General features: G+C 37.3%; 1 protein-coding gene and 1 long non-coding RNA gene across 3 annotated transcripts in view; one reads left to right on the top strand and one right to left on the bottom strand.

Annotated features, from left to right (window-relative positions):
• LOC148953451 (uncharacterized) overlaps window positions 1-15,942 on the bottom strand; it is a 135,654-nt gene that overhangs the window by 17,395 nt on the left and 102,317 nt on the right. The gene's annotated exons all lie outside the window — the stretch shown is intronic.
• LOC148953452 (cytochrome P450 3A56-like) overlaps window positions 1-15,942 on the top strand; it is a 179,851-nt gene that overhangs the window by 125,119 nt on the left and 38,790 nt on the right. For both annotated transcript variants that reach the window (XM_089088543.1, XM_089088544.1), the window contains exon 8: window positions 3,246-3,383. In XM_089088543.1, coding sequence (XP_088944669.1) covers window positions 3,246-3,383 — 138 coding nt within the window. The remainder of the gene's footprint in view (window positions 1-3,245; window positions 3,384-15,942) is intronic.

The following is a 15,942-nucleotide window of genomic DNA, read 5'->3' as shown; positions in this document are numbered from 1 at the left end:
TGTGTAAGTTTTTGTGTTTGTAAGTTTTGGCGTGTATGTGTAAGTTTTCGTGTGTGTGTGTGTGTGTTAGTTTTGTTTGTGTGTGTGTGTGTGGAATTTTTTTTGCTTGTGTGTTTTATTTTTTTTGTGTTGTTGTGTAATTTTTTGTGTGTGTTTGTTTGTGTTTGTTTAATTTTTTGTGTGTTTTTTATTTTTGGCGTGTGTGTTTTTTAGTTTTTGTGTGTTTGTGTGTGTAATTTTTGTGTGTGTGTGTGTGTGTAAGTTTTTGTGTGCATTTAAGTTTTTGTGTGCATGTAAGTTTTCGTGTGTGTAAGTTTGGCTTGTGTGTAAGTTTTTGTGTGTGTGTGTGTGTTATTTGGTTTGTGGGTGTGTTTGTGTTTTTTTATGTGTTTGTGTGTTTTTGCTTGTGTGTTTGATTGTTTTTTTGGTTTCTTTTTTATGTTTTTGTGTATGTGTGTGTGTGTGTATGTGTGTGTTTGTGTTTTAGTTTTGGTGTGTGTGTGTAAGTTTTCGTGTGTGTGTGTGTGTGTGTGATTTTTGTGTGTGTGTGTGTGTGTGTATTTTTTTGTGTTCATTTTATTTTTTGTGTGGATGTTATTTTTAGTGTGCTTTTGTAAGTTTTTGTGTTTGTGTGTGTGTGTAAGTTTTTGTGTGTGTGTGTGTAAGTTTTGGCGTGTGTGTAAGTTTTGACGTGTGTGTGTAAGTTTTCGTGTGTGTGTGTGTGAGTTTTTTTGTGTGTGTGTAAGTTTTTGTGTGTGTGTAAGTTTTTGTGTGCATGTATGGTGACCGGGGGAGGACCTTTGGGGCCCAGGGAGGGCGTTTGGGGCTCCGGAGGCCCTTGAGGATTGAGTGGTCTTTTGGGATCCCCGGGGACCGTTGTGGACCGGGGGGAGGGCCCTTGGGAGCCCGGGGGGGTGTGGGGCGACCGGGGGGCCGGTGGAGGTCCGGGGGGGCCGGTGGGGGCCGGGGGGACCGTTGGGGACCGGTGGAGGGCCTTTGGGACCCCGTTGGTCCTTTGGGAGCTCGATGGGGCTTTGGGGGCCCGGGGATGGCCTTTGTGGCACAAGGAGGGCTTTTGGGGGTCTGGTGGACCTTTGGGGACCAGGGAGGGCCTTCGGGGCTCGGGTATGGCCTTTTTGGGGGCTGGGGGCCCTTTGGGACCCCGTTGGTCCTTTGGGAGCTCGTTGGGCCTTTGGGGGGCCCGGGGGTGGCCTTTGGAGGTCTGGGTGGGCCTTTGGGGGCGCCGGTGGCTCTTTGGGAGCTTGGGGGACCTTTGAGTACCGGGGGCTTCCTTCGGGGTGGGGGTAGGGGGATTGGAACCCTTTGGGGTTGGGGTAGAGGACCTCGCAACACTGTTCAAATGGAACTTGTGTATTATAACGACCACACCCAAAACCTCTTCCAAAATTGTTTCAAAAATCATCTCTTAAATGTCTCTTGCTGTTTCGCCAAAATAATTCCATAACCTGTCTAAAACAGTTTCGCCCAAATGATCCCTAAACGGAATTTCAGCGTGTTCCTTTTGTTTGGCATCCCTGTGCTTTCACATTTGAAATTACAAAGAAACCTTTTCGCGCGCTAAGATCAAAACATCTGCCTCGGAAATGATTCTCTTGTTAGAACTCCAAATTAATTCCCCTTTCGTGAATCAATTCTCTATAGAACAACAAATTAATTCCCCTTTTGTGTCAATCAATCAATCATGACATCATGTGTGATCTAACTGTTTCTCGGTGACAATTCTCTTTGGAAATGCAAGGACATTAATTAACTTGACGTCATCTGTCAGACATTAATTAACTGTTTTCCGGAACCTCATAACATCTGGCTCGAATAACAATAACAAATACTATTTCCGGATCATAACATCTAACCACGTGTTCTCCCTAATGACTCTATTCAAAACAACAACAACATTGACCTTGACATTTTGCCTCGAATAACAACAATAACATTGACCTTGACATTCGTTGAGAGCGTGCCAAAAACACACCTGGAGAAAGAGGTCATTGACCGATTACGCAATCATTCTCACTAATGACTCTATGCCCATATTTGGTGTACTGACAGCATTAAACTAAATTGTAGATGGCAGCAGGGGTGACTCGTGGGAGTCGGACCCCCATCTCTACTAACGACTGAGGGTATTATGTTCAAACTTTCGAGGCTAATTCTTCTCTTAAAATTTAACCAAATCAAAATAGCATAAGTTTATCCAAGCTATCAAAGAAAGTAAACAGATTTTTTTGCGAATAGCATGAAGTTTCCACTTCAGGTCAACTAGAGGAGGTATGAAACTCAATTAAACAGTACTATTTGTGTCCAGATTTTTAAAAGGGTGTATGTTGTTAAAAATTGCTGAAAATTTTTCTCCAGCATACAAATAGCAGGCCAAACTATAAAGTCTTAAAAAAAGAAAAGATTTAAATCATTATTTTCTTTTTCCCTGAAAAGACTATGTCAATATAAAACGTACAGAAATTAATTGAAAAAATGTTTCCACAAAATAAGTTTTGTTTGTTTTGAAAAATGTTTTTTTTAAATAATTCCATACAATGGTTTATCTGGATTATTACAGTAGGTTTGGGTATTTTAAACTTTTATCTGAAAATACTGAACAGAATGCCACGACCATAGATCTCAGCTATTGATGACCCTATGATAAATACAACTAATAGTCGATCAGACACTAACTCTTTCAAATAATTTATTTGGCAAAAACTGTAGGATATCCTTCATAAGAGGTACATGGGAGAAAAAACTTAAGGAAATTATCACTTATTATACTCAAAACTTCGTGACCGAGAAATAGCTAAAAGGAGGAAGTGCGTCCAATATTTTTTTTTTGGTGGTGATAAATCAGCTGGTTTCCAAAATGGCTGTTATTTATGATCAATGTGATGATGATGAAGCATAAGATTTACGATTAATATGAAGGAGCATAAGCGTAGCAATAGAGTGTTTCTGAATCTGAAAACAGAGAGATAGAGATATGAAAGAAAAAAGGATATTTATGCTTCTACATTGACAGTTTTCCTTCCAGTTTTTTTGAAAAAATTCTTTTTGGTAAAAAAGTACTTCTTTGAAAAACAATTCCACTTTAGCTAAAAAGTGTCACAATAGTGTCACGTTTCCCAAAAAGTGCCACTTAAAAAAATGTGCCTAAAGTGGCACCAAAGTGTCACCGGTGGCAACCCTGCCTGCTTCTGTAAAACCTATATGGGCTTAACACTTTATATTTTCAGATTCGAGCTTGAAAATAAGCTTAAGCATCATCCTATGGCCTGGTTACCTTTTGGGGCTGGACCAAGGAATTGTATCGGAACCCGTTTCGCTCTAAATGAAATTAAAATTTGTCTTTCAAAATTGATGCTTCAGTACAGGTAAGAAAATCATCTAATGCATATTTTATTGAGCCCGTGACTAATTAAGAATATGTGAAATAAACAGAAAATATAAAGAAATACTTTAGAGTAATCAGAATATCAAGCTTTTGTTGCGGGCAAAAAGAACGGGAAGCTTCGTAAAGCCGGGTGCCAACCCTTTAACATAAGAACAGAAGGATTAATAATTGCTAGTGCCAAAATGAAAGTGTGGCACTAGCGACTTCATTAAAAAAGTTGAAATTCTTAAGAAAAATAAAAATTTGACATAAATAATCTGTAATGTTATATGACTAAAACTAAAATTTCTCTTTAAGCGATAATTAATCTGATTGGTTCGGATGATTTACGGCTGAAATTCAGTCTGCACAAAGCAGGTCTGGGCCAGCTTAGAATTCTTTTTGCCTATTAAGTATGCTAATATGCGTTTTTATGCTGGTGGGCAAAGATTTTGGGTAGAATCTTACTCTCTATGCCCTCTCGTGAACCTTAATATACTTGGAAATTGACGTAAGCCACATTTTAGGGTATTAACAAAGTTCCCAGACGCTAGATCGACTTTTAGCACTGTTGACTTTTGACGGAAAAAGTCCTTTAGCACTTCTAAAAAAGCTTCATATAATAATTAAACAGTCTCTGTGTTTTAGGAGTCGTTCTTGAAAATTTGGAACAAACAGTCAAACTTTAGGGTAAAGAGCAAGATATCGAGGGGGGACAACTCCCTCACATACACAAAAATTTATGTTTGTTTTAAGTTTTAGTGTTGCTCCTTTCTTTGAGTTGAAGAAACTTGTTTTTATTTAATTTCTGATCGTTTTTCAAATAATTCTAGTAGCTCGAGCTCCCTCTGCATGATAAATGTCCTGCCCTTACTGGAAACTCCTCCGTAGAAAGCTTTCCCTTTCAAGATATACCCCTCCCCCCGTAAAACTCCCTCTAGACAATTCCATCCTCGCTGTAAATCCTCCCCATAAAATTTCTTGCGGACGATTTTCCTTAGCATACTTCTATTTGAAAAAGAATTCAATTTCTAATCATTTTTTCAATCACTTCTGAAATCATCCCTTCCGTGAAAAATTTTGCTGGAACCCCTCCACCCAGTGGGAAGTTGCTTCCACGGAAAACTTCCCCGTGGAGAATTTTTCTAGCGGGAAATTCTGTAGTATCGTGGTAATCGTCTGCCAGCAGTATTATGGAGGAAGGAGGGGGATTTGAAGTTTTTTGACAATTCCCTCTTATACTGGGGAAACCTCTAATTCTATTAGAGAAACCTGGTGGGATTTCTGCTTGTCGTCTCTGCGCGGTTTACAAAACCGTCAGGGTTCTCTGACAAGAGTACTTTCCTTGGGGGTTCAAAAGTGTCACACTATGTGGCCCCAAGCACCAAGATTAACACCCCCCCCCCAAATTCCCTTTTCAGTCCCACGCTGCGTATAGGACTCTCTTCCTATGTCAAATAATATAATCTCAGCTTGTCTCAAGGCTTCCAGACTCCACCTAGGCTAAAATTTCAAAGATTATAAAGAAAAGATTTCTTACTGTATTCACTTTCACGTTTGTATAAGAACTGATAAATAAAATAAAAGTTCTACCCCTAGAAGGTTCAGCCACGTATATACTGCAGGTAGCAGAAACACTTTTCCAGCCAATAAATCCTTGGCAGTTACCACCTTACTTCGAATGAATCAATTTTATACCCCTTTCTTACCCCCGTTAATTTGGACCAAACTTGTTATCTGAAAATAACTTCTAGCCGTGATGAGTCACCCGTAAAACTGCGCAGTTATGCCTCGTGGTTTTAAGGGCCTACGCAGTTAAAGAAAGAAAAATGGCGTAACCAATATTAAGAGAATATTAATAATTACCACAAAGGAGAAAGGGAATAATTACTGAACCAAAAAGAAAAGAAACAAATAAGGACATTTATCTGAAAATAAAAACCGAAGGTTCCAACACTTCCCTCCTAAGATAGATGGCCGCTAATCCGGTGGATTGGCTGGAAACTCTGATATAAAAAATAATAAAATTAACACACCAATTAAAACTATTCTCTGTCCAGCATTCTTCATTTCAATCTTGGGATTTCGAAGAAGGAAGAATCCACACAATTTGTAGAACTTAATCGTGCATAGAATGATTAAGAAAAACAAATCTGGCACATTCAATGATGCCAGCCATCATGAAAAATTGGCTACACAAGCGTCTTAATTTCCATCGGTTGAAACAACACCACATCTCAATTAACCCTACACAGGCAATTGTTGTAAAAAAACAAATCTGTACTTTTCGAGCTTGGACTGCCATCTTGCTGTAAAAAAATACTGCTTTTATCAACATCTTTCGTTGGGGCTGAAAGATGGCAGTCGATTGATACCTTCGGGGAGCTGCTGTGTGACATGTGGCCTAAACAGTGAGTCACCAAACCAAGGGATAAGAAAAACGAATAAAAAGGTAGGCAATTTCTAAGCTAGAAACTGGAAACAAAACGAAAAGGTGGAAGATTCCTTGCATGTCATATGCGTATAAAATATATACCGTTTAGAATTACTGTAGTTGAAACTCACGAAATAAGCAAGAATTTGGATCAGTAGCAAGATAAACTTCCTCCTGTTGTAAAAATACAACATCGGACGATCGTGGCTCAAAATTATGAAACAAACAACTAAATAAGAAAATAAAAAGGGTGAAGAAAACAATATAATTTTACATCAGCTATTATGTAGGAGGAGTCCCTCCTACATAGTAGCTCAAAGCACCCCTCAGGATTGGTGGATCATTGAGTAGACAGGGTGTTTCATATGTCTAATTTTTGTTTTCTTTCTAGATGGCGGAATCTTACGACAGACTAAGAAAACGAGCTCAAAATCGCCGAATTGGCGCAGAAGAGGCGGCCAAGTATATTTTTGACATTCGAGAAGACATGTTGTCTGATTTGTCCGACGATGATGATGACAATGATCCAGACTTCCTCTCTCCAGAAGATCTTATCTATGATCCTGATGCAGACTTGTTGCCTCTACTGGACAATCTCCACTTCTTCTTGGAACAGGATGACGTGGAGGCTAACACTGAACCCAGTGACGATGACTCGGGGGAAACTCCACCCTCCAGTCAGCAACAGCAACCGGTAACAACAAGCACTGGAAAATCAAAGAAGAAATAGAAAGTCCAAGAAAAATTCGACTGGAGAAAAGCAGAGATAGAAAAAGTTGATCTGTCTTGGAAAGGAGAGCCTCGCCAAGTTCCGGGCATCTTGGAGACTCCACGGAAATACTTCCAAAAATTCTTTGACGATGAACTTCTTGAGCTGATAGTTGAACAAAGTAACGTCTTTGCACTTCAAACTGAGGGATGCAACCTCTGCCTCACTGCCGAAGAGCTAAAAGTTTTCATGAACATTATTCTATTATTGGGAGTGATAAAAGTTCCCTATTATCGAATGCACTGGGAAGTAGCCACCAGATACCCTCAAATTGCCGACAAGATGGGCCAACAAAGGTTTGACAAGATCAAACGTTTTCTCCATTTCAACGACAACAATAAAGCTAAGAAACCTGGAGAACAAGGATTTGACAAGCTATACAAGATTCGACCCGTCCTGAGTCATATCCGTTCCAAGTTTCTTGAAGTCAGCCCCGAAGAATACCATTCAATTGACGAGCAAATGATTCCTTTCAAGGGGCGAAGCAACTTGAGACAATAACTACCGAAAAAGCCGACGAAGTGGGGAATAAAAGTGTTCACAAGAGCCGGTGTGTCAGGTTTTGTCTATGATTTTGAAGTTTACCAAGGGAAGGGCACTCTTGTTGAAAATGACATAAAGCCAGATCTTGGAGTCGGAGGCAACATAGTTTTACGGCTGATGAGTACCTTGCCAGAGAAAATGAACTACAAGATTTACTTTGACAACTGGTTTTCGAGCTTGAAACTAATGAGTTTGCTCAAAATTAAAGAATTCCCTTGTATTGGTACGTTGAACAAAGCGCGACTGAAGGGCTGCCCGATCCTCACAGATGGAGAAATGAAGAAACGAGAGAGAGGAACGTCAGATTACAAGACTGACATTCATTCGGGCGTTATTGTAGTGAAATGGTTAGATAACAACACGGTTTGCTTGGCTTCAACGTATGCAGGAATAACGCCATAGGATACGTGCAGACACTGGAACGTTAAGGGTAAATCCAGGGTTGAAGTTTCAAGGCCAGCCATTGTTTATGAGTACAACCTTCATATGGGTGGCGTAGATTTAGCAGACATGCTGGCGGAGATGTGCCGAACTAATCTTCGGACACGAAAATGGTATATGAGAATCTTCTGGTGGCTTATTGACACAGCAGTCTGCAATAGCTGGCTTCTTTTCAGGTCAGACGTCAAAGTACTGACTTCAAGGACAGACGAACCGATGATCTTGAGAGCCTTCAGGTCTGAAGTTGCTGCAGGGTTGTATGCATCGGCGCGTGTGATACCCCAACGTAAACGTGGTAGACCATCCGCAGATGTTGAAGATAGTCCCAGGCCCAGCCCCATTCGAAGTCGCAATCGAATCCGACCGGCAATATCTGCTCAAGCCGATGGACTTGATCACTGGCCAAAAAAGACTGAAAAGCAGAGCCGCTGCAAAGAGTGCAAATCGGGATATACCACTTTTGAATGCGAAAAATATGACCTTCCACTGTGCCTTACTGCCAAAAACAATTTTTTTAAAGCCTTCCACACCAAGTGAAAATGCCCCATTTTTATATATTCGAGAGGCTAATGTCGTATTTTTACAACATGGTCTAAAATTGACAATTTTGAATAAATCATGCAAAAATAAAATTTTTCGTCAATAGTCTGACCTAAAGATTACATGGGAAGCGTTGTAGATTTTTCCTGGTATTCGTTCATATAGTGGCCTGTCAAGGGTTAAAACGCAAATTGCCCCTTGGCATAAATTGAAGTAATCCAAGACCGAAAATATAATGGCCGTTGAAAACTATAGGGCTACAGGGAAATGAAGTAATTTTTTGAGCGAACCCTGAATTGATTTTTTCTGGGTCCCATCCCCTAAGATAATCGAATGAATAATGCTCGTCGATATGGGCTAAAGATATAATAGAAGACTGGAAAAGGTAAGCCTCAGTAAAGGCATCACAACTTGTCCGCCAGTTGTTCATTGAGGAAAATGGCAGTCTTTCACCTCTTCCCCCAGGGAATCTTCCCCAAGGGATTCCTCCCCCCATAAGGGATCAGAATATCTTTTGAGTTGACAAAACCAGTCTCAGATTCCTACCAAAATTTTTTCAATCCAACCCGAAATTCAGTACCTCCAAATCTTTCCGTAACCCGTTGTTAACAAGTCGATTCTATTCCATGATTATCTGTAGTTTCTCTTAATAGGTCTCCTCCCTCCTAAGCTTTTTTGTCTTATTGTAATTTTATAAATTTCTCGGTGGGTCTTGGACCTCTTTGTCCCCCCTAAAATTTATTTTATTTATGTTAGCTAGGCAGAGCCCATCTAATTTTTTATTTATCGCCACTGCAGGTTGAATCTCCAACTTTTGTTCTTTTTTGTATTTATTTATTCTTTTTCACTCTTCTCAAATTTTTCAATCGTGCAACCTATATCATCATTAAATTTGGATTGGACTCCTGTGTCCATCATCTTTGACTGCATTTCTTCATTGTATTTCCGTTTAATTTTTCTTTTTTCCCTTTCAGTTTTCTTTACTTTTGTCGTATCAGGAATTAATTCGTCGTTAAATAAAAATTGAATTCTTGAATTGCAGTTTCGCTTTGCATCTTTTTTCTCTCTTTTTGTTTTCTTTACTTTTACCGTAATTAAATAAAAAAAACAAGTTTTTTAAACTGAAAGTAAGGAGCGACATTAAAACTTAAAACGAACAGAAATTATTCCGTATATGAAAGGGGCTGTCCCCTCCTCAACGCCTCGCTCTTTACGCTAAAGTTTTTTATTGTTTTAAAAAATAGTTGTGAGAAAGAGTCAAACTTTAGCGTAAAGAGCGAGGCCTTGTGGAGGGGACAGCCCCTTTCATATACGGAATAATTTCTGTTCGTTTCAAGTTTTAATGTCGCTCCTTACTTTCAGTTTAAAAAAATTGTTTTTTTTATTTAATTTCTGATCGTTTTTTAGTTAATGCAGCTTTTATTTTGGCTCGCTGTCATTGAATAAGTAAACGAAATTTGCATAAAAATTTTACTTTTCTTTTGCTAAATGGCTGTCTCTAAATTTGGTTCTGACGTAATTTAAAAATTAACTTACGTAACGAACTTCTATATTCGTATATTTTTCTTCTGGCAAAAAAATACAAAGTTGCAGATTTTTGCAGATATGAGCTTAAAACCTATGTTATAGGGTTTTCTGATACGCTGAATCTGACGGTGTGATTTTCATTAAAAATTTTTCACTTTTGGGGGATGTTTCCCCCCTATTTAAAAAATCAGGTGAGTTTTCTGAGGCTCGTGGCCTTTGATGAGTAATACTTAACTTAATAAAATTCATATATCTAGAATCAGCATTATAAGCCCATTCTTTTGATACATTTATTGACATCAAAGTTCCGTTTTTAAAAGTTTCGCTTACTATTGAGCCGTATCATTGTTTTTTTTATTGATTTTTTTTTATTACGTATATGTTATTACGTATATGATGGGGTTCTACCCTTAGTCAATACAACGCTCCTTACGTTAAAAGTTAAAAAAAAATTTAATTCACAAACCCCTTAATCACAAAGGCCGTTTAATTAAAATAGATAGCTCTTTTGAAAGCACTAAAAAAAAAACTGTAGCGTAAAGAGCGAAGTATTGACTTGGGGGAGAACCCCCTCATATACGTAATTATTTCTATTCATTTTAAGTTCTAATGTTGCTTCTTACTTTCAGTTGAAAGTACTTGTTTTTTTAAATTTAATTTCTGATCGTTTTTTAAATAATGCTTGGAAATCCGGCGCCCCCTTCATAGAAATGTCCCTTACCCCAAAGAAACATCCTCCACGGAAATATTCTCCCGAGTAATCCCCTCCTCCTGCCCCCCCCCCCCCCCCCCCACCAGAAAAAAAAACGTCCTTAAAATGTCTGTATACTTCCCAAGAACCAATGCAATATGTAAGCAATTGGCAAAGTTCATAAATTGCAGCCCTTCCCCGGTGAACTGTGGGTGATTAAATCATCGTAAAAGACATATTTATTAGATTTTCGACTATGCTAAACACATTGGCTATCTCAAAATATTAATTGGGTGACTTTGAGAAAAAAATGAGCGTGAGAGGGGGCCTAGTTGCCCTCCATTTTTTTGGTCACTTAAAAAGGGCACTAGAACTTTTCATTTCCGTTCCAATGAGCCCTCTTAAGATATTGTAGGACCACTGGGTCAATACGATTACCCCTGGGGAAAAGAAAAAAAAAACAAAAACAAATAAACACGCACCCGTGTTCTTTCTTCTGGCAAAAAATGCAAAATAAAACATTTTTTTAGATAGGATCTTAAAACCACTGAATTAGGGTTATATGATACAAGGAATATGATTGTGTGATTTCCATTAAGGTTCTATAACTTTTAGGGGGTCTTTCCCCCTTTTTTCAAAAATCAGCCAAATTGTCTCAGGCGCTTAACTTTTGATGGGTAAAATTAAACTTGATGAAACTTATATTTTTGAAATCAAAATCAAAATCTGATTCTTTTGATGTATCTATTGGTACCAAAATTCCGTTTTTTAGAGTTTCGGTTACCATTGAGCCGGGTCGCTCCTTACTTACAGTTCGTTACCACGAACTGTTTGATATTGAATAGAACGTCATCGAATGGGAATTGAATTCCAATATTTGGTCTTTCTCACTGTGCTAAAAGTTCTCGAACTTTATAAGGAAAAGCGCGTACAATAAATTTTGTGTCATTTTTCTCTCGAATAATCAGTGCTTCTTTTTGATATGTACTTGTTAGCGTCTCATATTCGGTATAAGTGTTCTGAAGTTTTTTATTTTCTGAAAATGTTTCCGGAAAATCATTTTCGCACATCTTGTTTTCAATATTATGTGGTCTTTTTACTTCTGCATTCTATTTTTGTGGATTGTCGACATTTTGAACTGGTGTATCAAGTATTTCGTTTTTTAGACAGGGTGGCTTAGCATCCCAATTTGTTTTATGGGCCAGTCCACCCCCCCCCGCCTTATCAATGAAGTAGCATATTTTTCCCTTTTAGCCTTTAATGTAAGTAGAAAGGGGGGTACCAGCCCCACGATAACACCCTGCTGCCACCTACAATTTTTTTACTTAATTTATGTATGTTTTTATGGATTTTATCAGTGAGAATGAAAAAACAGGAATTTTCTCACTTGGAAAAACAGAAATTTTCTCACATTTATGTCTGTGTTTATGGACGGTTATGTGTGTTGGTCAATTTATTTGATGTTTTTCATGGTTGGTTATGGCTGATTTATGGTTTTTGTCAGTGAGAATGAAAAATCAGTATTTTTCTCACTTGAAAAAAAAGAAATTTTGTCACATTTATGTCTGTTTTCATGGATGGTTATGTGTGTTGGTCAATTTATTTGATGTTTTTCATGGATGGTTATGGATGTTTTATGGTTTTTGTCAGTGAGAATTTGAAAAACAGGAACTTTCTCACATTTATGTCTGTTTTTATGGTTTTTGTCAGTGAGAATGAAAAAACAGTATTTTTCTCACTTGAAAAACAAGGAATTTTCTCACTTTTATGGATGTTTTCATGGATGGTTATGAGTGTTGTTTGATTTATTTGATGTTTTTCATGGTTGTCAACATCAAATTATGTGTGTTTTATGGATTTTGTCAGTGAGAATGAAAAAACAGGAATTTTGTCACATTTATGTCTGTTTTCTTGGATGGTTATGTGTGTTTTATGGATTTTGCCAGTGAGAAAGGAAAAACAGGAACTTTGTCACATTTATGGTCTTTGTCAGTGAAAATGGAAAAACAGGAACTCTGTCACTTTCATGGATTATTGAGTCATTAATCAAATTGTTTCCAGGTATGGTTAATTAATGTCTGACAGATGACGTCAAGTTAATTAATGTCTGGAGTTCTACCAAGAGAAATGTCTCCGGGCAAAGTTTAGATCACAAATGACAGATGATGTCGTGATTAATTGATTGACATGAAAGGGGAATTAATTTGTTGTTCTAAAGAGAATTGATTCACGAAAGGGAATTAATTTGGAGTTCTTCCAGAAGAATCGTTTCCGACCAAATGTTTTGAACTTATCGCGCGAAAGGGTTTCTTTTGTAATTTCAAATGTGAAAGCATAGGGATGCTAAACAAAAGGAACACGCTAAAATTACGTTTAGAGATTATTTGGGCGAAACCGTTTTAACCATTTTATGGAATTATTTCGGCGAAACAGTTAGAGACATTCTAAAAGATGATTATAGAAGAGAATTTGAGGGTAAAACTCTGTGGTCGTTATGATACACAAGTTCGATTTTAACAGTGTCGTAAGGTCCTATACCACAACCCAAAAGGGTTCCGATCCCCCTACCCCAACCCCAAAGGGTTCCAATCCCTCTACCCCAACCCCGAAGGAAGCCACCGGTCCTCAAAGGTCCACTGGGCTCCCAAAGGGCCCCCGGCCCTCAAGGTTCCCCAAGACCCCCCCCCCCCGGGGCCCAAAGGGGCCCCTCTCCCTCCATTTCCTCCCTCCTCCCTCCTCCTCCCCTTCCCCTCCCCTCCTCCCCCTCCCCTACCCTCCTCCTCCTCCTCCTCCTCCTCCTCCTCCTCCCACCTCCTCCTCCCCTCCCCTCCTCCCATCCTCCCCTCCCCTTCCCTCCCCCATTTTTTATACTTTTTTGTGCATTGAGACACAGAACGACCTCCTCCCCCGGCACCTCCCCCTCCAAAGGTCTGATTTTTCAAAGTTCATTTTGAATTTCCTTCGTTGAAATGCAAGAGTTGGAATGTTTCAGTAGTGTTTGGTTGTGGTTTACCTTGTCACAGTTACATTTTCTTGATTTTTCAAAGTTCATTTTGAATTTCTTTCGTTGAAATGCAAGAGTTGGAATATTTCAGTAGTGTTTGGTTGTGGTTTACCTTGTCACAGTTACATTTTCTTGATTTTTCAAAGTTCATTTTGAATTTCCTTCATTGAAATGCAAGAGTTGGAATATTTTAGTAGTGTTTGGTTTACCTTGTCACAGTTACATTTTCTTGATTTTTCAAAGTTCATTTTGAATTTCTTTCATTGAAATGTAAGAGTTGGAATATTTCAGTAGTGTTTGGTTGTGGTTTACCTTGTCACTGTTACATTTGCTTGATTTTTCAAAGTTCATTTTGAATTTCTTTTGTTGAAAAGCAATAGTTGGATTATGTCAGTTGTTTGGTGTTGTAGTTTACCTTGTTACAGTTACATTTTAATGATTTTCAAAATACATTTTGAATATCCTTCGTTGAAATTTTATTGTTGAAATATTTTAATATTTTGTGGTTTTGGTTTACATTTTAACATTTACATTTTCTTAATATTTAGAAGTTAATTTTGAATTTATTTATTTGAATTGAAACTGTTTGAATATTTCAGTAGTGTTTCGTTGTGGTTTACCTTGTCACAGTTACATTTTCTTGATTTTTCAAAGTTCATTTTGAATTTCTTTCCTTGAAATGCAAGAGTTGGAATATTTAAGTAGTGTTTGGTTGTGGTTTACCTTCTCACAGTTACATTTTCTTGATTTTTCAAAGTTCATATGGATTTAATTCGTTTAAATGCAAGAATTGGAATATTTCAGTAGTGTTTGGTTGTGGTTTAACTTGTCACAGTTACATTTTCTTGATTTTTCAAAGTTCATTTTGAATTTCTTTCGTTGAAATGCAAGAGTTGGAATATTTCACTAGTGTTTGGTAGTGGTTTACCGTGTCACAGTTACATTTCCTTGATTTTTCAAAGTTCCTTTTGAATTTTTTTCGTTGAAATGCAAGAGTTGGAATATTTCAGTAGTGTTTGGTTATGGTTTACCTTGTCACAGTTACATTTTCTTGATTTTTCAAATTTCATTTTGAATTTCCTTCGTTGAAATGCAAGAGTTGGAATATTTCAGTAGTGTTTGGTTGTGGTTTACCATGTCACAGTTACATTTTCTTAATTTTTCAATGTTCATTTAGAATTTCTTTCGTTGAAATGCAAGAGTTGGAATATTTCAGTAGTGTTTGGTTGTGGTTTACCTTGTCACAGTTACATTTTCTGGATTTTTCAAAGTTCATTTTGAATTTCCTTCGTTGAAATGTAAGAGTTGGAATATTTCAGTAGCGTTTGGTTGTGGTTTACCGTGTCACAGTTATATTTTCTTGATTTTTCAAAGTTCATTTCGAATTTCTTTCGTTGAAATGCAAGAGTTGGAATATTTCAGTAGTGTTTGGTTGTGGTTTACCTTGTCACAGTTACATTTTCCTGATTTTTCAAAGTTCATTTTGAATTTCTTATATTGAAATGCAAGAGTTGGAATATTTCAGTAGTGTTTGGTTGTGGTTTACCTTGTCACAGTTACATCTTCATGATTTTTCAAAGTTCATTTTGAATTTCTTTCATTGAAATGCAAGAGTTTGAATATTTCAGTAGTGTTTGGTTGTGGTTTACCTTGTCACAGTTACATTTTCTTGATTTTTCAAAGTTCATTTTGAATTTCTTTCGTTGAAATGCAAGAGTTGGAATATTTCAGTAGTGTGCTATTGTAGTTTACCTTGTCACTGTTACATTCCCTTTATTTTTCAAAGTTCATTTTGAATTTCTTTCGTTGAAATTCGAGAGTTGGAATATTTCAGTATTGTTTGGTCAAGGTTTACCTTGTCAAAGTTACATCCAATTAATTTTTCAAAGTTCATTTTGAATTTCTTTCGTTGATATGCAAGAGTTGGAATATTTCACTAGTGTATGGTTGTGGTTTACCGTATCACACTTACATTTTCTTGATTTTTCAAAGTTCATTTTGAATTTCTTTCATTGAAATGCAAGAGTTGGAATATTTCAGTAGTGTTTGGTTGTGGTTTACCTTGTCACAGTTACATTCTCTTCAGTTTTCAAAGTTCATTTTGAATTTCTTTCGTTGAAATGCAAGAGTTGGAATATTTCAGTTGTGTTTCGTTGTGGTTTACCTTGTCACAGTTACATTTTCTTGATTTTTCAAAGTTCATTTTGAATTTCTTTCAATAAAATGCAAGAGTTGGAATATTTAAGTAGTGTTTGGAAGTGGTTTACAATGTCACAGTTAAATATTCTTGATTTTTCAAATTTCATTATGAATTTCCTTCGTTGAAATTAAAGATTTGTAATACTTCAGTATTGTTTGGTTGTGGTTTACCGTGTCACAGTTACATTTTCTTGATTTTTCAAAGTTCATTTTGAATTTCTTTCGTTGAAATGCAAGAGTTGGAATATTTCAGTAGTGTTTTGTTGTGGTTTACCTTTTCACAGTTAAATTTTCCTGATTTTTCAAATTTTATTTTGAATTTCTTTCATTGAAATGCAAGAGTTGGAATATTTCAGTAGTGTTTGGTTGTGGTTTACCTTGTCACAGTTACATTTTCTTGACTTTTCAAAGT

This window comes from Artemia sp. Qi Xiang Cuo, chromosome 4, assembly GCF_049724085.1.
Source record: "Artemia sp. Qi Xiang Cuo chromosome 4, ASM4972408v1, whole genome shotgun sequence".
NCBI lineage: Eukaryota > Metazoa > Arthropoda > Branchiopoda > Anostraca > Artemiidae > Artemia > Artemia sp. Qi Xiang Cuo.
The sequence above is the reverse complement of the archived record's forward strand: the minus strand, read 5'-3'. Positions and strand labels throughout refer to the sequence as shown.